The 20,842-nt window shown below is 44.4% G+C and overlaps 1 protein-coding gene across 1 annotated transcript in view; it reads left to right on the top strand.

Annotated features, from left to right (window-relative positions):
* Window positions 1–20,842, top strand: part of TENM2 (teneurin transmembrane protein 2) — a 1,230,113-nt gene that overhangs the window by 1,157,446 nt on the left and 51,825 nt on the right. Inside the window, exons 21-26 of the mRNA XM_034655661.1 lie at window positions 2,186–2,329; window positions 2,937–3,186; window positions 10,766–10,786; window positions 13,825–14,057; window positions 15,290–15,444; window positions 16,656–17,530. Of these exons, the coding sequence (XP_034511552.1) occupies window positions 2,186–2,329; window positions 2,937–3,186; window positions 10,766–10,786; window positions 13,825–14,057; window positions 15,290–15,444; window positions 16,656–17,530 (1,678 nt within the window). The remainder of the gene's footprint in view (window positions 1–2,185; window positions 2,330–2,936; window positions 3,187–10,765; window positions 10,787–13,824; window positions 14,058–15,289; window positions 15,445–16,655; window positions 17,531–20,842) is intronic.

Raw genomic sequence — 20,842 nt, 5'->3', positions numbered from 1 at the left:
TTCTTGGCTCCTTTGTTATAAATTAATTGACCATATATGTATGGGCTTATTTCTGGGCTATCCATTTTGTTCTACTGATCTGTGTGTCTGTTTTTATGCCCATCCCATACTGTTTTGATTACTATAGCTTTGTAATATAGTTTGAAATCAGGGAGTGTAATGCCTCTAGCTTTGTTCTTTCTCAAGATTGCTTTGGCTACTTGGGATCTTTTGCAGTTTCAAACACATTTTAAGATTGTTTGTTCATTTTCGTGTTTCTATGCTGCGCCATTGGAATTTTGTTAGGGATTGCATTGAGTCCATAGATTGTTTAGGGTAATGTGGACATTTTAATGATGGTAATAATTCCAATCCATAAACACAGACTATCTGTCCATTTATTTGTGTCTTCTTCAATTTCTTCCATCAATGTCTTATAGTTTCCAGCATATAGGTCCTTCACCGCTTTGGTTAAATTTATTCCTAAGTATCTTATTTTCCGTTTTTTGTTTTGTTTTGTTTTGTTTTTTAAGCAGTATAGCTGGATAGGTGGCACTGTCATCTTCCATCAGGAGGCACCTAATGTCATCTTGTTTATGCTTTCATGATTTCAGTGGCCATGGATGCTCATTGCTTAGATCCATTAGGTCATTAGGGATTGCAAAGTCATATTTTAATTTTGCCATTGCTTTTCCATTTATTAGTGGGAATAGTTTCATATAGAGATATTCTCAAATTAACTACTTGGTTATTTGAGGTATAGTTCAAATAAGAAAGAAGGGACAAATGCTCAATTGTTTCCCTTTATTTACTATTTTCAGTATAATAAGTTGATCTTCGAACCTACTAATGGTAGCAAATTAATTTCCTAATACCATTATGAACTCATAGAATAAAATTATCTAATATGTTTCAATCCATTGAAGTTATTATCTCTACTAATGGTCAAATTGTCCCATTTTTGGTCAGTGGCACACTCTTCAGACTGACTCCCAGATTCTTTTGACATAACCCTAGTAGATTTTGGTTTCTTCCTTGTTATCTGGTATGATAAAATGGCCTAGTCTCATCTTACACATTTCTTGCTCCAGCCATTTCTTCAAGGAGCCCTGCCTGATTTCCTTTTATGAGAAATAATATTTCAAGGCCACAAGCCGGGCACTAGCAATTCTCTTTGCTACTGGGTTGGTGGTTGTGTATTGGAATTTTCAGAGGACAAGTTAGGAAATATATGTGGGTTGTCGTTGTTTTTAATAAAATGTGTCTTCCGTTCATATCAATGCTCCTATACATCAGGATTTAAAAGAGGCTGTGGAGAATCCCCAAAGGTGGCGCACGCGGTTAAGAACGTGATGTAGTACGAATACAGATAATAACGACGCCTCCGATTTCTAAAGCACTGCTGCAATTAAAAATGCATGGCATCTTGGCATTTTGTCTCATTTATCCTTACCACATCTCTCTGAGAAACTGAGGCTTCACTTGCTCTGTGTTACACGTGGGGAAAAGAGAGCCACGAGACGTGGGAGCGAGAGCAGGGTTAGAACTGAAGTCCTTCATCTCCCACCTCCCTCTCCCATTTGTCCATGTGGCAAATGCAGGATTTTTACAGTCTTTGGATTCTGTTCCCTACTGAATTGTCACATAATTGTCAGGCTTTGTCCCCATGCCTGCCTCGCCTGGCACTCTCTGGAATCCTGAGTGATCATACAAGGAGCCTTAACTTACACAAGCTGTTGCCTCCAGAATCTCCTTATAAATGAGCCACTCTGCTTCCATAGGCCTTCGTCCTCGTGAGTGAAAATAAATAACCCCAAATATAATAAATGCATGCTGTGAACAGCAGGCTGAGAGGAACAGTCTCCTGTCCATCTCTAAAGGAGTGTTGTATTTCATTTTTCAATGATTCTTCTCCTCCTTCCACATCACTAGGGTCATTTTTGAAAGCCAGCTGTTCATTGGAAAAGTCTTTCTATCCCCACAGAGTACTACTGTGTAAAGTTTCAAGGCTGAGTTCAGCTTGAAATCTGAATTTAATATTGTGTGGAATCACAAGGAGAAAAGCAATCAACCCGCCTCCTTGAGTGAGTTTCTGGAAAGGAATCTGTATTGCCACGAACATGTGTTTCTCATTCCAGCTGGAAAGCTCGGGAGTAATCAAGGAAACTCTTTTCTCCACTCTGCCCCACCCACTTTTATCTTTCAGTGTCTGTTGGGTTTGAATACGAGACCTGCCCCAGTCTAATTCTGTGGGAGAAAAGGACAGCCCTCCTTCAAGGATTCGAGCTGGACCCTTCCAACCTCGGTGGCTGGTCTCTGGACAAACATCACATTCTCAACGTTAAAAGTGGTATGTGGGCACATTTTCTTTCCCAAATATAGCTCCTCCAGAACCTTCTCTGCAGCCTTGACATTTAAGTGGTAGACTGTCCTCTTCCCTCGGCATTTTTTCGTCAAATGTCCAAAATACGCATGGGTTTTTCCACCTTATTTGAGAGAGAGAGAGAGCACGTGTAAGCAAGGGGAGAGGGAAAGAAAGAGAATCTCAAGCAGACTCCGCATTGAGCAGGGAGCCCGACGTGGGGCTCAATCTCACAACCGTGAGATCACGACCTGAGCCGAAACCAAGAGTCAGATGCTTAACCGACTGAGCCACCCCACACCCCTCCACCTTCTCCTTTTAAATGTCAAAGAATGTTAGGCTGTTTTTCCCCAACCATCTGCCTTAGTGTACCTCATAATTCTTCTTCAATTACCCCTACAAATGATATCTTAGCCTTGGGGGGCAGTGCCCCATTACGGCTCTCTCAGCATCATGAGGTAATAGGGGTGTTCCCCAAAGGTCAAAGTTTCCTACTCTTTCTCTTCTCTCTACCACTGCCCCTCACCCTCCATAAGCCAATAGAAGTATCCTCCCTGGAAGGCTGCAGTAACCACCCCTATTCCCTGCCCCCCAGGAATCCTACACAAGGGCACTGGGGAGAACCAGTTCCTGACCCAGCAGCCTGCCATCATCACCAGCATCATGGGCAATGGCCGCCGCCGAAGCATTTCCTGTCCCAGTTGCAATGGCCTTGCCGAAGGCAACAAGCTGCTGGCCCCAGTAGCTCTGGCTGTTGGAATTGATGGGAGCCTCTTCGTTGGAGATTTCAATTACATCCGGCGCATCTTTCCCTCTCGAAATGTGACCAGCATTTTGGAGTTACGGTAAGTGGCCACACAGAAAACCTTCCTTTGCCCTATTGCTCCCGTTGCTACAAAGCTTCGCTGGGTAAATGGTGGCTATATTGGGGGTTCTCCAGAGAATATATATTCCAGATAATGGGATGAGCTTCGAAACCGAGGCCCAGAATCAAATAAGGGTTGGGGAAATGCTTTTTGAATCTATAAAACACCACACACATATTTGATACAATTGTTAACACCTGACTTAAAAACAAGGGTGAAAGCTTTAGGTCATGGTGCTTGAGATGGGACCTGAGTAGCTGTGTTTTGTAAAACCCCCACACGAGAATCTGATCCATACCAATGAAAGAGCCAGGACTTCAAGCTGTGCGTCTGTTCCAGCGGCTTCAAAAGTGACGCTTCTTAAAAATACAGATTCCTGGACCCAACCCCAGAGACACTGACTCAGTAGGTTTAGAGAAGAGCCAAGGCGTCTTTTATCTTTGACAAGCTCTGTAGCGGTGCTGATGTACATCAGAGTTTGAGAACCAGGGATGTTCACTTACTGATTCACGTGGTTAGACTGAAGGCTTCTCTGCACTACCTTTCTGTAAATTCTCTGGATCTTTGCACATTCACTAGGCTATGACTTAGAATGACTGCAGAGGCCTTGCTAGGTAACTTCTGGCCACACCTGGTAGATTTCTCCTGGTCATTGCTTGCTACTAAATCGGAAGTCCAGACTCCTCTGTGCTGGACAAAAGTTCTTGTAAACTCTCTTCCCGGGAAAGTTGACTCCAGGTCCTTAAACCTAGATCTGTAAGTGGGGGGAGAAATGAGGTCTGTAAATAAGGGATAAAATTTTTGGTGCATGTGTACTGTGTGTCAGGGACTATCTGCCAAGGGAGGAGAGAGAGAGGAGGAACAAGCAAAGCCCTCCTGGTTGTATTTGTGGCCTGATAGGGAACTGCAAATCATGTGGATAAATTGAAAGAATAATAATAATGCTGTAAAGAAAACCTAACAGGGTAAAAATTAGGGACTGTGGTGGGGCTTGGGAGGGATAAGGAAACTACCTAAGATAAAGTAGAAACATTTCATACTATGTGACATTTGAGATGGGACCTGAATGATGAGGTCAGCGTATGAAGATCTGGGGAAAAGTATTCCAGGCAGAGAGAAGTTGTGCTAAAGCCCCAATGTCAGCAAATAATCTGGTTTATTTAAGGGATTGATGGAAGTCCAGTAGGGCTTGGAGTGTAGTGAGCTCAGGGGAAAGTGTCTCTGAGGAGGTCAGAGAGGTTAGTAGGGGACCAATGCTTCAGCGTCTTACTGACCTTGTTGACAAGTGTAAATTATATTCTGGTTACAATGCACAGCTATTAGAGGTTGAAGTAGGAAGTACAGTAGAGTTGACATGATCTAATTTGCCTTGTTTTAAAGGTTATTCTGGCCGTTGTGTTAATGAATGGACTGTAGGGATACAAGCATGGAGGTGGAGAAGCCCGTAGGGAAGCTGTAACTGTTGACCAGGATTGGGGTGATGGAGATGGCGTTGGGCAGCAGGGGAGATAAGGAAGTGTTCCAACTGGGATATATTTTCAAAGTAAATGTGATGGGAATTGTTGATGGATCCAGGTGTAAGAAATGGAGAAAAGGAAAAAAAAAAAAAAAAGAATCAAGGGTGATGACTAGGACTTTTGACCTGAGCAACTGAGTAGGTGATGGCGCCCTCTGAAGTAGCCTCAGCCACCACGCGAAGGACTTAGAGGAAGCGGCAGGGGGCACTCGCCTTTTAGTGGCTCCTTCTAGGAGAGAGATCGGTGAACGGAGCATCAGCAAGTGCTGCTGAGTACTCCTGGGAGCTGAGACTGTGCCAAGCACTGGGAGGGATTAAAGGAGAGAGAGAGAGAGAGAGAGAGAAAGAGAAAGAGAGGAGAAAACCCCAGCTCCGCCCCAAGAAGGTTACAGTCTCAGGGATCCCATGGGCCCTTATTGAGCATGATGTGAGTCAAGGATGTGTTGGGCTCTAGGGTCTAGAAGGGGATGAAACACCAGCTCAGAGAGCACCCATGTGAGGGTGACAGGTGGGCCACAGGCAGAGAGAGACAATTCAGGCTGAGGGTATTGGAAGAACCAACAACCACGCATCATGGAAACAAAGAAGGGGAGGCCGAGGGGTGGACTAGGAGGGTATAATAACCAAAGATGAACAATGAGAGGAGGAAGGAGATAAAATAGAAAAGGCTAGATAATCCTCGAGCTGTCAAATTGACCATCAGACAAACCACATTTCCTAGAGCTTCCCAGCTAGGTCCCCTAACCTAAGACATTTATTTCCCTTTTTATCCTAGGAGAGTCCTCTTCTCAGGAATCCTGTAGGCAGTGGAAAGCTATAGAAGGAGGCAGGGAAGGGGGTGAAGGTAGCATTCTGCTTTTCCATGAGAATCACATTTTTTTTTAATCTGGCATTGTAACCAGCCCTCCACGTCTGGCCCTTTCTTCTTTCTCGCAACTCAAGGTACTCAGAGCCAAATCAGCACTTGCGCACTACATGCCCGGCTCCAAACTACTCATGCTACTCGCTCTGTTTGAATACTTTCTCTTTCTAATCTGCCTTATCGTGTCCATCTTTAAAGGTCATTTTGAAGGTCCCCTCTTCCATGAAACCTGACCTCCCCAGCAGAAACAATTCTCAGCTTCCTCTGGGTCACTTCAACTCTAGTTTTCCACCAAAGTTGACTCCACTTACTGCCTTGTTTTTCAGTTATTTCCATGTAAGTCTTTAGGGCCCTAGTGTTGGAACCTCTACAGCGCAGACAGCTTTGGCACATTCGCCCCTTGATACCTAGGGCCGTGCCTGGTCCACACCAGGGGCTCGAGACACACTGCTTAGGTTAAAGGAGACAAAGACTAGTGTCCTGCCTTTTGTTGGAATTTCTCCTTAATTCCAGGCCTCTCAAGTCCTAGAGGCCACAACATTAATGATAGGAGCAAGGGCCCACTCAGAGCAAGCCACACCACACCCACATGGTGACATCAAGGACAGCTAGAGGGAATGTAAATACCAGTTTCCCTCAACAGCTGTGTGGTTGTTTGGTTTGGTTTGGTTTTTAAACTTTTTAACCGCCTTTGGACTTGGACTTGCTTTCATCAGCCAGGTATTCAGAGATGATTAGAAGTTAAGCTTTTACAAGAGCACTGGTTTGATTTTTCCTTTCTTCCCACTACATACCTGAAAACAAAGGGCTGTCAATCCCCTCTCTTGAAAACAGTAACCAGCAGAGGGAGGGAGGAGGGGAAAGAGACCTGTCTTGGTTCTGTCTTTTTTCCATTGTGAGTTGGCAGCTGAACGATTTCGTTTCAGAAGTCGATGCCCATTCTGATCTCACTTACCCACCCCAGAGCTGAGACTCTGAATCAGAATTGTATATGAATGTTCCCGTGGTTCCTTCATTATCCTTCTCTCTTCCTCCTTCCTTTGCCTATCCAAAACATACAAGGGCAGAGTTCTACACACTTGGAAAACTTCTAATGTTAAAAAGAGCCTTCTTCTTAGGTAAAGTGGTTATCATTTGTATGCTTCAATTCCATCCGCATTCAAGACATTTCCAACATCCACTCCCCCAAAAAAACCTGTTATCCCACCTTTAGCAGCCCATTTCCTTTCTTACAACCACACCCTCTCCAGAGGTGATCCTTGGAAAACCCAAGCCTTAGAGTCAATTTGTCAGTCACTAACGTCCTAGCGTGAATTTCTGTCACAGGAAAATATTTCCTTCCTCCCCAACTTGAGAATATCTTAGGGATTGGATTCCAATGTAAGGCAGTAAATTATAAGGTATGGGACAGTACCTCTCTGCATTTTCTTAAGTTGGCCTCTTGTGCTAAACATAAGAATCTCACACTTTCTATAGTGTTTAAAATTCTAAAAATATATGTATATATATATATTTTCCAAATACAAAATTCCATTATGAGATTAAATATGCTCTTTTTCCCCCCACTTAAACACTTCCCCATGCTGAGATTCTGACGGTGCTGTTCAAGTGGGGCAACAGCAACACTGCGTCAGGGAAGATCTTCAGGGAAGGGAGCTGCCCAGTCCAGTCGCGTTAGTGCCGGAGAGGGAAGAGTCACAAGAGTGGGAGCCTAGGAAGGAGGGCAAGGGCAGCAGAAGTTGGAAGAAAGATTCACCAAAGATAAGCTTTGCCTGAGAATTTCAACAAGAACAGACCCTGCTTGATACCAGTGTAGAATGTTAGGGAGGAATATGTGGTTCTAGCTACCAGGGAGATGCTTTCCCTGTGTGGTCAGGGGGTGAACACCAAGGGCAGGAAACGAAATCTAACACAGCATCCCTCCCCAGAATAACAATAACAACAATATGCCCATAAAACTTTGGGCAGTTGTTGGCACTGTTTTCAAAGCTCTTTTACTAAGACAGGTCCAGGTTTCATGAAGCCTGAATCTTACGTAATTTCAGGATGAAACTGAATGTTATTCAGGATGAGAAAAGAAACCAAATCAAATTGCACATTTTGAAAAGCCGACAATTAGTTACAAATATCACAAAATCCAGATAAGTTACCTAAATTTTTTTATTCATTAACTACTGTTACATTTCCATGATACTTGTTTCCCTACACTTTTTGGCTGCATACTCTTTGATCACCTTTTAATATGACAATGATTTTATAATGTCATTATCTATAGAAAGAATAGAGCAATATCTGCCTTTCCTCTAGGATAACTATAGTTAAAATATGTTTCAGATTATTGATATATTAGTAAATGTTGTTTCATGTTCACAATTGACTACTGGTGATGTCGTGAAAATTGTTAGAGTTTTAAAATTTGGGAAAACCTTTATCAAGCTTCTTTCATAGTATTTCTGGGCATTTCAGGTTACCTTGTACACTGAATAATCTAAATAGCCTTTGAGTTGACACTCATGAACCAACTTGTCATTGATGTCCCGGTAATAGTGAAATATCCTGTGTAAGTCTTTAGGGTGCTAGTGTGTGAGCTTCTAGAGACCAGTTACCTCTGGCATCCTTGTCCCTTGATGCCTAGAGCAGTGTTTGGTCCACACCGGGGGCTCAAAATACATTGCTTGAGTTAAAGGGGACACACACCTGTGTCCTGCCTTTTGTTGGAATTTGTCCTTGGTTCCACGTCTCTCAAGCTGTGGAGGCCATTATCATCAATGCAATGAGCTAGGGGCCCACTCAGAGCAAGCCAAGCCACACCCATTTGGTGACATGGGGCATAACACTTCCAGTAATAATGCTAGAGGTAAATCCTCACAACAAGACGAAAATGTACCTGGAAGCCACTCCTATACCAGAATCACTAGCAATAATCTAACTAGACAGTGAAAGAACTCCATATGAGCCATATAACCCTGTCCCCCCTAAATCTAAACTAAATTTATCCCAACCAACTTCCCTTTCATTGGAACTCAAACAAACAAAAAACTGTGGCCATTCCAATTCCACCCTATTCTGTGGCACAGAGAGAGTTGGAAACGAAAGAAGCAATAGTCTCAACTGATTGCAGCTTTGTGATTCTGAGCAGAACGAGGGATTGGAGCAAGTCCAAGGCATGGTCTGCCCAGCACTAAGGGAAGCAGCCTCATTCCTTCCTTCTGTCACTCAAGAACACATTTTCCCACTCCTTACTCTCTCCAGGGCTCCCTACTAAGAATCAGCACCAAGGAGATGAGTATGTCATCTCCGTATTTACTTGTTCCCATTCACAACAAAGTGAGGAAGACAAACACACATGCGTAAATCACAAGACAGCCTGACGAGGGCTCCGTATGATAAACTGGGTGTGCTTGGAGAGCCCTGAAGGCCCCACAGAGGACTCATTGAGACTCACAGTGTGCAGAGCTAAGCCATCTCGATTCTTGAATCCACGACCCCACTTTGCCCTCAAAGGCTGTGCCTAAAGGGTTTGCATCATTGAGGCATTGACACAAAGCCTAGGCCTGTCCTTTGTAAGTAAGGCACCAGCACTGATCTACATAGACTGAGTCAGTGCTGTTATTTTGGGTTGTTGGCTGCTAAGCACCCACCCTGCCAATGGCCCTGAACTGGAATAGCACTGACCTCTGCCTTTCTCCGAAGCTCGCCTCCTTATGAGCATCTGGACTATACCCTCAGTGACTTGGTCCCCCCATTCCGGCCCTTCTCCTTTCCCCAGCATAGATATTATATTAATCAACTTAAAGCAGATGTTCTTAGGAAAGAAGTAGGTCAGGTCTGCAGACCCAAATCCCATCCAGTCTTTTCACAAAATCTTGACTAAAAAACTGGAATTGATATTGCAATAATTAAGAGCCAAATATGACTACCACTGGTGGCAGATAACATTTCACTTTCATTAAGCAATATAAAATAGACGCGAGAATTCCCGGCTGCCACCCTGACACACCAGGCTTTGCAGAATGAATCTTAAATTGCACTATGTCAGTCAGAGCTCAGGAGTTATCAGCATCATTTAATTAACTTTTTTTTTTAACGAAAACTAACACGTTGGAATAAAATATAAAAATGTAATCCCTGTGCAAACCCACTACTAATCATGGCCCCTGGCAGAGGCCCGGGCTGCACCTAAGCAGGAATCAGGGCATTAAGCCCTCTCTGTCCCTTCCCCGAAGCCTGCTTCCTCAGCCAGAGGGGAACACGGATTAGGGACTCCTTCCACTGTGGCCTTAGAAGCCTCAGGAATGAGAAGCAGTTCTCTCTATTGAAGCCTTAGCCCTTCTCCTCTTTGTCCTAATGTTATTAACTTCCAGCCACTTTCCTGTTGAAATTGACATGTATTTTTGTTCTAAAAAAAAAGCAAAACATTTACCACTTTTCCAAAAAGGGAATGGTAGCTGGAGTCTTTGGCTCCAATTATGAGAGGATGTTAATACTCATGAACTTCATGTAAGGGTGTTATCCATAAGAAAGAATGCATACTTGGGGTCCCACACAGGCAGAATGAGATAGGAAGAGGGAAGGTGTCATGGAGCAGGGATAGGAAACGGTTGAGACTTTCGGGGTTCCACAGAACGATTGCCAAACTGCAGACGGATTTGGGAAGAGGCTTTCTTGGGTGGCACGGACTCTAGCCTGTAATGCACCAAAGAGGCACATAGATGGCACAGGTGGCGCGAGGCTCCCTCCCACACCCAGGGCAGACATTACAAATGAGTCACAGCACTCTTTACAGCTGATCTTGCATTTGGCTTCAGAATCCTAGTCCCGCCCTCCTGGCAGCCATTACTAATCAATAGGTATTGGCACTCAAGAGGTGACCTATTTGCCATCTTTTCATTAGCCAGAAGACCTGTTTCACCTGTTGCCACATGTCATGTGACAGCCACATTGCTGGTCAGAGAATTCAGGCAATCTTGTCTAGATTTTTCAATGACCAGGAGGAGTCCAAAATCAGGGGTGCTTCCCAAGTGATTGAGTCAGGAGCTGTCAGCTAGAAGGGAAAAAAAAAGAAAAAGACTGCTTTTTTTGGGCCCCTTTATACAAGAAATGAAAATGTTGTGTTTGCTTTATCATCAATTCTTCAGCTAACTGTTTGTTCTTTTTCCTTCTGTTTTCTTTCTATAAAGAAATAAAGAGTTTAAACATAGGTAAGACGAAGAACTCTTTTCCCGTATAATTTGATATGGTTCGTTTGCTTCCTTGTGTTTGCTTTTTGTTTTGTGCTTCCTGTGTAATGTTGTGTATTTTTATGTACCAAATATAGTAACTTTTTTATGTGCTAATTGTGTGTTGTGGATATGATAAGCTTTAGCAATTATGAAATGCAGTCAAAAAGCAACCAAATAAGCTGACAGTAATTAGAATTTCCGGGAGATGCAAGTGCAAGATAATGAACCCTCAGCGAACTTTTATCCTGACTGCTCAGTGCGGTCCGTAATTGGGCTAAACAGTTGAGGCAAACTTCTGGCTTTTGTAAATGCTGGACTGGGTTCACAAAAGCTTTAATGAACTGGAAACGGGTCAAAAACTCATTTTCAACTCATTAATGATTTTTTTCCCCTGGGTATATGGTCATTTTAAAAAAAACAAGTTAATTGCCAATCTGCTGGTCAGAATGAATCCAACAGTCAGATGCATTGGGAATTTTCATGGAGTTAAATCACTGTTAAGTAGTAGGAAGGGTGTAGACCAAGTAGTTTTTGTCTACTAGCCTTTGTCATTCAACTGCTCCAGGTTATCATTTAAAACCACATTGGTAAAATTCATATACATAGTGCACAGCACACATTCGTGTGCATGTGGCTCTGGGGAGCTTCCCATTACAAAGTTAGGAAAATGCCAGGTTGCTCCAGGTTGCCCTGAAATGGAAGAAAAATTACCTTTTTATTTGGAAGAAGAGAGAAAAGCAAAACGATGTATTTTAATACTCAAGGGAATGCTTCTTCTTACTTCTTGAAATGAAACACGGAGGGGGTTTCTTCCTAATGTTACATGAGAATTAGACATGAAGTGGAGTCAAGTTGTATAAGATCGTCAACGTCAGTGGAAAAGCCATGCATATGAGCCCTTGTCCTCCTCCTCCCAAACTCCCAAACTGGCTGCTTATAGGCACCCCAACCGGGCCAAGTGGAAAAAAAAAAAAAAAAGCAACAATTCCCTGGAAGGACAGCCCCCATTCAAATTCACATGCCCCATTTGACCTTCACCATAGCCACAGATGTGGAAGCATGGCTGTCCATCTACCCAAGAGTCTCTGTAAGAATCTTGGTTGGGATGGGTATGACACCATGGGGGAGAGTAAGACCCCAGCGATAACTGACCCCACACCCTCACACATCCGCTCTTCTGCCAGAGTTTTTGAAAAGCCCCTTTGAATCAGGCTCCCTAGAAAGTCCAGAATTAATTATCTTGCTCGTAGATAGGCACAGATGTGCAGTGCCCTGATCCTTCTGTTGATCACGCCAGCTACTATTCATTCACTAACAAAGTACAGCGTCTAATTAAAAAATGGCATGAAGTTTTCCCTTTCTGCCCTAATTTGTTTTGCATATGTGGATACTCTCTAAAGACTAAATAGCCAAAAAAAAGAAAAGAAGGAAGGAAGGAAGGAAGGAAGGAAGGAAGGAAGGAAGGAAGGAAGGAAGGAAGGAAGGAAAGAAGGAAAGAAGGAAAGAAGGGAAAGAAAAGGAACCCTGGTAGCCTGCTTTTTTAAACTAGTTTATCTAGGCTGGAATTTTAGAAAGACCTTGACTTCTAGTTCAATTATGTGTCTCAATAGCAACCCGAGGAGAAGCTGGAATTAAAGATGGTCTCGATTCACAAATTTTTCCTAAAAATAGCTTCCTAGTTCCTTTCTTCCTTAAATTGGGGAAGAACCCAAATGGGGGTGTTTTAATTAATAATTTACCAGCTAATGTCTACAGGACAAATGCATCCAACACTATCATCACCCTCACCTTGCCTTTACCTCTCCCATCCCTTTCCTTCCCATAATTCCAAACTACAATGGAAAAATAACTGAAAAACAAGAGGCCTGTGCTTATTTTTGGCATGTGGCGTCAAAACCTTACCTACCACACTAGGGCATAGAGGCATTCACTAGAGGTATCCTAGAGGCAGTGATTTTAATAACCAGCATAGAAATAGCATGAGCACCTATTCTGGCCTTAGCCTCCAGCAAATGATGGACACTGCAAAGGGAAGAAACTGTAGGGTTTTGAGCCAAAAGGGACATGAGCAATGATCTGATTTCTTCATTATCCAGATAAGCAATCTAGGACTCAGCACGGCCAAGAAACTTACCTCAGGTCACCAGCTGGGTCAGTGTTGAGTTTAGAGTTTTCTGTGTCTCAGTCCTGTCCTGATCAGTAACATATAGGGGCAGTGAGATGCATGGAAGAGAAAGAGGTCCAGGTCTCTGAGGCCTAGTGCCTTCCTATTACATTTCTCACACACAATGGTATTTCTCTCCTAGTGTAGCTTAGAGCTTTGACAGATCTTGGTCCACACCTGTGACCTCACTATTACCCAAAATATGAAAACTATATCTCCTCCCTCAGTAATCCAGATTCTGGGTGTGATATCAGCAAGACATCAGATTTCTTCAAAACAAAAAAAAAAAGCCAACTTTATTCATATCCACCCTGAAGAACAGGAGAGAAGATCTGAGGCTGAGGACTGGGGATGGCTCTGGGAGCCTCCCATCACAAAGTTAGGAAAACTCTAGGTTTCCCCAGTCTTCATGATCTAGCATCTTGGAGGCATTGGGGAAGCATGGACTAAAAAGAAAACCTTGTCTCATGGAAGTGTTCCTCAATCCCACTTGAGAAACATACCAAACCCACAGGGGGAAGTAAAAAAGACTGATATGCACAAAACGCAAACACAAAAGCAGGACCAGAGTGGGATCTCTCATACCAGCTAAATGAAGCAGTGGTATTTTAGTACGATGGGAAACGATGAGCTCTTTGCGTAGCATGAGGAGCTTAGGTCCAATTAGGAGTCCATAGCTAAGAGCCATGATGTGTTAGAACACTGAGCTGTTATGTTAGATTCTTTCCAGTTCAATAAAGTGGAAAGACACTAGAAATGGCTAGAGTCTTGCTAGGATTTTTTTGTCATCGTTTTGATCCAGTAGACCAGCTGCTTAGCCCCCTTCTCATTTCTCTTTGTGCTTCCTCTAAAGCAACAACCCAGCACACAAGTACTATTTGGCAGTAGACCCTGTGTCCGGCTCTCTCTACGCGTCTGACACCAACAGTCGGCGAATCTACCGAGTCAAGTCCCTGAGCGGAGCTAAAGACCTGGCTGGGAATTCAGAAGTGGTGGCGGGGACTGGAGAGCAATGCTTGCCCTTCGATGAAGCCCGCTGTGGAGATGGAGGGAAGGCCGTGGATGCCACCCTCATGAGCCCTCGAGGTAAAGGCTACCAAGGGAGAAACCCCCTCCTCCAGGATAAGCTTGCCACAAGCTTGGCTTCCTTTGTAACTGGAAATGAACGAAGCCCAGGCAGTCCCAAATACAGCTTTCCCTACAGTAATTTCACTCTGATAGTTTGCTTTGCTGTATGGATGTTTAAAAAAAAAAAAAGTGTTTATCTGAAGTAAACTTCATCACCCACATAGGCTACAAATGGAAAGTGGGGTGGATTGCTCCTGGAGGTTTCTGACTGCTGCCAGTCACATGGAGTCAGGGGGAAACATGAGCTCCAAGAGCCAGAGTGCCAGCTGTGTGGGCTGGAGACAGAGCCCAGTGAGGGCCTCCGACCACTCCCAGATGTTCATGTTCAACAATAATGTGTGTAGTCGTAAGCACAGTGCCTGACATTTTTTAAGAACCCAATAAATGGTAGCAATTAAGAATGGGTATCATTTCCAAGGGCCTGGGATTGCCTGGCGGGGGGCAGGGGGGCGGAACGCGGTGGGGAGATGTTCTTAGAATCGATGGATCTCTGTTTGAAAAGAATCAAGGATACTTCGGGTTAAGGACTGATTGGTCCGTTGAAGGTCCAATTCTTATTAGCATTCTTAGCTACCACTAAAGGATTTGGCAGCATGGATTAAGGATGAGGAGCCTTGGGCTTGGGCGTGAAGGTGCCAAAGAAATAGAAGGGCACTGTGTGCAATTTACCAGGAGCGCGCTGGGACAGGTGTCCCCCTGGGCATACTGAGTACCATCAAGGCTTAATTGGGACTGTTTCCTGGAGGGTTTATTTTGAATTGGGAGTCTGTGACTGCAAGAATCACTGTTTCTCAACCTCATTGTTGTAATTAGTTGTGAAGGGTATTGAAGTAATTTACTACCAATAATTTTTCAAGCAATGAACTTGGGAAATAACTTCTTTTCTGAAGAGAGCAGATGCCAGGTTATTTCTCCATTCATTCATTTGCAGCCTTGGTTCATTTGCAGCCCAAAGTTCATTCTTCAGTTGGGTGGTGATACAGCCAGCACCCCAGGAATTAGGTCTCAGCGTAGTCCTGATGAGAAAGGGTGTTACCTTTAAAGGTTGAGAGCTGCTGCTCTAAACCTGCGAATCTATCCAGTAAGGTCCCTGGTCCAAGAAGGTAATGCCCAATAGGGCACCCTCACCTCTACCCCCACAAGCCCTACTCCTGGCCAAGAGACACACTCCCACTGTTTGTCTTGATCAGGTATTGCAGTAGACAAGAACGGGCTCATGTACTTTGTCGACGCCACCATGATCCGGAAGGTTGACCAGAATGGAATCATCTCTACCTTGCTGGGCTCCAATGACCTCACTGCTGTCCGGCCACTGAGCTGTGACTCCAGCATGGATGTGGCCCAGGTGGGATTTTCTTATTTCTCATCACTATGCCACACCTGGCTCTTGGCCTGAAGTTCTCACCTGCAGCCTGTTTGGGTTGAAAGTGGAGCGGGAGGAAGAGATATAGATACAGATTACAGGTTTGTTTGTGAAAGGCTTGAGATGAACTAGACAGCAAGATGGAATGAGAAATGTCAGATAGGAATGAGAGTGAGCGCAAGAGAGAAAGGAAAGCAGTGCGGGGGGGGAGTTCTGCTCAGAAAGTGGAGCTGGTGACACACTCCAGCCGTGGCAGATTACAGGGTAGGAGTTACTGTGTAATTACCTCTCTTCTCCATCATTATTGCAGGTTTGAGAATGTGCTATACAGTGTTATATGTCAATCAGAACTTCCCTGTTAATCTGAAATGATTGCATCCTCACTATATAAACCTTCACTTTGTGCAGTGGTAAACTAGAGCAGAGCCATCTACAATAGCCCCCCAAGTGATATTCCTTTAGTATGGGCTCCTATGGGGGCAGAGAACAGAGGCTCACTCAAATGTAAAGCAGGAGAAACTGGACTTTATTACACGGATCCGCAAACATTCCGAAATATACGTTTGCCCTTCCTGGGAGGGCCTTTTCACCCTTCAGTCAACCTCATTAATTTCAGCTCAAATTCCACAACAAACTGACAATTTTGCCACTGAGGTGGTCGCTTCAATTTTGCCGAGAAGGCCCAGTTCATTTCTTCAAGCGAATGCTTACATGGTAGTTCACTAGCTGGCCTGTGCCTTGGCGGCCCTCGGGTCAGGACCACCTTCCAAAGAGCACGGCTCCTTTTGCATATTAGATCAAAGTGCTGCCTCTGGACGCACATAGCCTCCTTAGGCCCATGGCTCGATGAGCAGAGGGTGTGATGGATTACATTAGCCCCTTGTGCGGTGAATTACCTGTACAACTGAATGCGATGTCCAATCATCTGGGACTGAGAAGAGCACCACGGGTAGAGCTGGCGACCTACTCTAGGCACAGCAGATACCACAGCTCTTTGTTACATGGCCTCTTCTTCATCGTGTGCACTCGTCATGGGCAGTGGGCAAGTGATAGGTGATCGACACTCCTCATACAATGTGGGTCAAAAAGTCAGTCTTTTTTCCCCAGCTACATAAAGCCAGTATACGTGCCCTACAGTTAAACAGCGGGCATGTTAGAGGCTGCTCCTTAATTCGATGCCATGTCATCCACAGGTTCGCCTGGAGTGGCCAACAGACCTTGCTGTCAACCCCATGGACAACTCCCTGTACGTTCTCGAGAACAACGTCATCCTTCGAATCACTGAGAATCACCAAGTCAGCATCATCGCGGGACGCCCCATGCACTGCCAGGTTCCTGGGATTGACTACTCACTCAGCAAGCTAGCCATTCATTCCGCGCTGGAGTCGGCCAGCGCCATTGCCATTTCTCACACGGGGGTCCTCTATATCACGGAGACGGACGAGAAGAAGATTAACCGTCTGCGCCAGGTAACAACCAACGGCGAGATCTGCCTTTTAGCCGGGGCAGCCTCAGACTGCGACTGCAAAAACGATGTCAATTGCAACTGCTACTCGGGAGATGATGCCTATGCGACCGACGCCATCTTGAATTCCCCGTCATCCTTAGCCGTAGCTCCAGATGGTACCATCTACATCGCAGACCTTGGAAATATTCGGATCAGGGCAGTCAGCAAAAACAAGCCAGTTCTTAATGCTTTCAACCAGTATGAGGCCGCATCCCCCGGAGAGCAGGAGTTGTATGTTTTCAACGCCGATGGCATCCACCAGTACACTGTGAGCCTGGTGACGGGCGAGTACTTGTACAATTTCACTTACAGTGCTGACAATGATGTGACTGAATTGATTGACAATAATGGGAATTCCCTGAAGATCCGTCGGGACAGCAGTGGCATGCCCCGCCACCTGCTCATGCCTGACAACCAGATCATCACCCTCACAGTGGGCACCAACGGAGGCCTCAAAGTCGTGTCCACGCAGAATCTGGAGCTTGGCCTCATGACCTATGATGGGAACACTGGCCTCCTAGCCACCAAGAGTGATGAAACAGGATGGACAACTTTCTATGAGTAAGTACATTTGTAAAGTATTTCTCGACAGCACCCTACCCTAGCTGGCAGGAGAACTGGCTGTCGCGTAGCTTTTAGAATTGCTTGGTCACACTGTCTTCCCGACTTTAACATCAGCTTGTGGCCTCAAGATATTCATGCCCCTCTCCCTGACTTCTAAGTGATTTGCCCCGTTGGGTCTATGATACTGAACATCCTCCCCACAAGGGCTGGCAATTTCTTCTGCGTGCTCGCCCTTCCAATTTCAGGATATTGGACACGCACAGCACCTGGGAGAGCAAGTGCTCATGAACTTTGCTGATTATTCATGTCTGCCATGGGTGCGGAAATTAGAATCTAAAAGGCAAGATCCTGGTGGGACTCCTGTAATTTGCCAGTAGGTCCAGCAACACACTTGATTGCACAAACAGGTAGATAAACTCAGAATTTCCTCCTTAGCAAAAGCAGATCAATACAGATAAAGTGCTAGGTATATTAAAAGATGTGAGAGCTGGTCATATTTCCCCTAACAATTATCTCATACTTAATAGTCCCGCCGTTTGTTTTGCCAAAAAAGCTGTTTTCCATCACTCCTGCAGGCAGTGCCTGGTCACACTGCCTGCTGCCTCAGGTATTAACCAGTGGGATGCTGGTTGGTGAAAACTGCTGAGGCGTGATCCCCCCCAGTTCCCCCTGACTAATTTGCAGTATCTGGCTCTCTGTGATGGTGAAGGATCTGGTTAAGCTCGCGTTTGGAGTCCTTGCTTGTTTTCTGTCTAGGTGTTGCTGCTGGCTGAGAACTTAGTAAGTTGGGGAGGGGTTGTTGCAGAGGCATGGGGGATAAGAGAGAGAACAGAAAACCCCATTGTTGATCACTCCTAAATCCAAGAATTTTCACTTCCAGTTGGTAGGCAAATGGGTTTGGGAGAATAGAAAGGAAGCGGTTGCCACCTGCTGGAAATTTCCTGCATTGCAGAATTGCTTTCCCTTGCTCTCTTTTTCCTTTGGGCAAAGCTGTCATTCTCAGATTTTGGAAGCATCCTAGCATCCTTCAGGGCACTGGGACTTGATCAGACTTTACCAGCCAGTGACGCTGCCCCTGCAGGCACCATCCGAGTGCCATCTTTAGCTCTCACACCAACTTAGGTTAAAACTATACTATAACCCAAACACCTGTTGGATTTTCACCTTCCCTTCTAGCAGTTCCGCCTAAGGACCCAGTGCATTTCAGAGATAATTTGTTGGCTGACATGACTGATGACAAAACAATGTCACTCTCAGGGGGCCAGTCTGAAGTAGGCCTGACTTAGAGACCATAATAAAGAAGTTCGGGCTTAGGGTGCACCTTTAGGCGCTATCTCTAACTGGAAGAGTATTTTCCAGGAGGGGGTCCCTAGTTGAGTAAAAATATGGGCAGTATGCTTAAAAAAAAAAAAACTCACAAGTTGCATGGAAACTGCATGATTGTTTTCACGCTTGAAGAGCTGCTTTTTGATAATGTGGTTAAATCCAACTGTCACAAATTCTCAATTGTAGGAGTTCAAACGCATTAGGTTTTCTTGTTCCTCCCAAAAAGATGGTGAATTCGTTTGTTTTGTAGTACTTTTACACATGGTCAGCTGGGGAAGAGCAGCCTGTATCCCAGGAAGGCCCAGGACTTTACTTAAAATTACAGCCACCCCTACACACACGCACTCTCTCTGTCCCTCCTTTATTTTAATCTCTTACCACTTGTTACCATCTGACATACTCTGTATTTTAAATCATGGTTTATTTTTGCCCTGTCCACCATGCGTTCATCATAGAGGCAGGGATTTTCATCCATTTTGTTCTTAGTCATGTCCCCAGTGCCCTGAACAATGACTGGCATATAGTGGGCACTCAGTAAATACTTGCTGAGTCAATGAGTCAGAAGCGCCCCTGTAGCCCCACACAGGCCAAGGCTGCAGTGGCTCCATTACTGGAACTCACAGCTCCTTGCAACTGTGTGTAGACTTATTTGCAAAGAAACCTGAATCTGAAAATACTCCATGGGCAAGTAAGCACAGCTGTAGGAAACTCACTCTTCTTCGAAAGTTAAAGAGAACCTATTTTTCCTCCTGTGGCCCCTCAGATCCCGGCCTCAACCCCAGTCCTCTGTTCCCCAAAAGTAGGATCTCCAGTTCCTACTCCGGCTCTCATAAGGAAGCACGGCAACCCGCACCATCGTATGTGTCCAGGATCCCAGGTCATGGAACTCCTCACGCAGTCCCTGCTGGGCTGCAGGAGTTGAAGATATTATCTGGTACTGAGTATTCCAGACGCCCCATACGCAAATACTTGGAAGTGTTTTATTTTCTTATTTTTATTGAGGTAAAATTGACATATTCCTTTCACACATACAGCATAATGATTTGCTATGTGTATATACTGTGAGTGATGTGAAATGATCACCACTACAAGTCTGGTCAACATCCATCATTATACAGAGATACCAAAAATGCTCTTCTTGGGATGAGAACTTTTAAGATTTATTCTCTTACCAACTTTCAAATATGCAGTACAGTATTATTACCTATTACCACACTGTACATTACATCCCCGTGGCTTATTTATGCCTGGAAGTTTGTACCTTTTGACCCCCTTCACCCATTTTACCTATCTCCCATTTCAGGTAACCACCAAGATGTTCTCTGTGTGTATGAGCTCAGGTTATTTTTAAAAGATTCCACATATAAGATCATATGGTATTTGTTTCTAACTTATTTCACTTAGCATAACGCCCTCAAGGTCCATCCATGTCACAGTTGCAAGATGGCATTCTTTTTATGGCCGAGTAATATTCCATTGGACACTTAGGTTGTTTCCATATCTGGACCCTTGTAAATAATTCTGCAGTGGACATGGGGTGCAGCTATCTTTTCAAGTTCGTGTTTTCATTTTCTTTGGATGGATACCTAAAGTGGAATTCCCAGATCATATGGTAGTTTTATTTTTAATTTTTGGAGGAACTTCCACACTGTGTTCCATAGTGTCTGCTTCAATTTACGTCCCCGCCAACACTTCTTATTTCTTATGTTTTTCTGAAAGGTGTGAGCTAACACCTCATTATGGTTTTGATTTGCATTTCCCATTAATCAGTGGTGTTGAGCACCTCTCCATGTACCTGTTAGCCGTTCGTGTGTCGTCTTTGGAAAAAGGTCTATTCTGATCCTCTGTATATTTTTTACTTGGGTTGCTTTTTTGCTATTGAATTGTATGAGATTTCTTTTTTTTGTATTAACCCTTTATCAGATATATGATTTGCACAAATATTCTCCCATTCAGTAGGTTGCCTTTTCATTCTATTGTTGG

Source organism: Ailuropoda melanoleuca, chromosome 3, assembly GCF_002007445.2.
Source record: "Ailuropoda melanoleuca isolate Jingjing chromosome 3, ASM200744v2, whole genome shotgun sequence".
In the NCBI taxonomy this organism is placed as follows: Eukaryota; Metazoa; Chordata; class Mammalia; order Carnivora; family Ursidae; genus Ailuropoda; species Ailuropoda melanoleuca.
The sequence above is the reverse complement of the archived record's forward strand: the minus strand, read 5'-3'. Positions and strand labels throughout refer to the sequence as shown.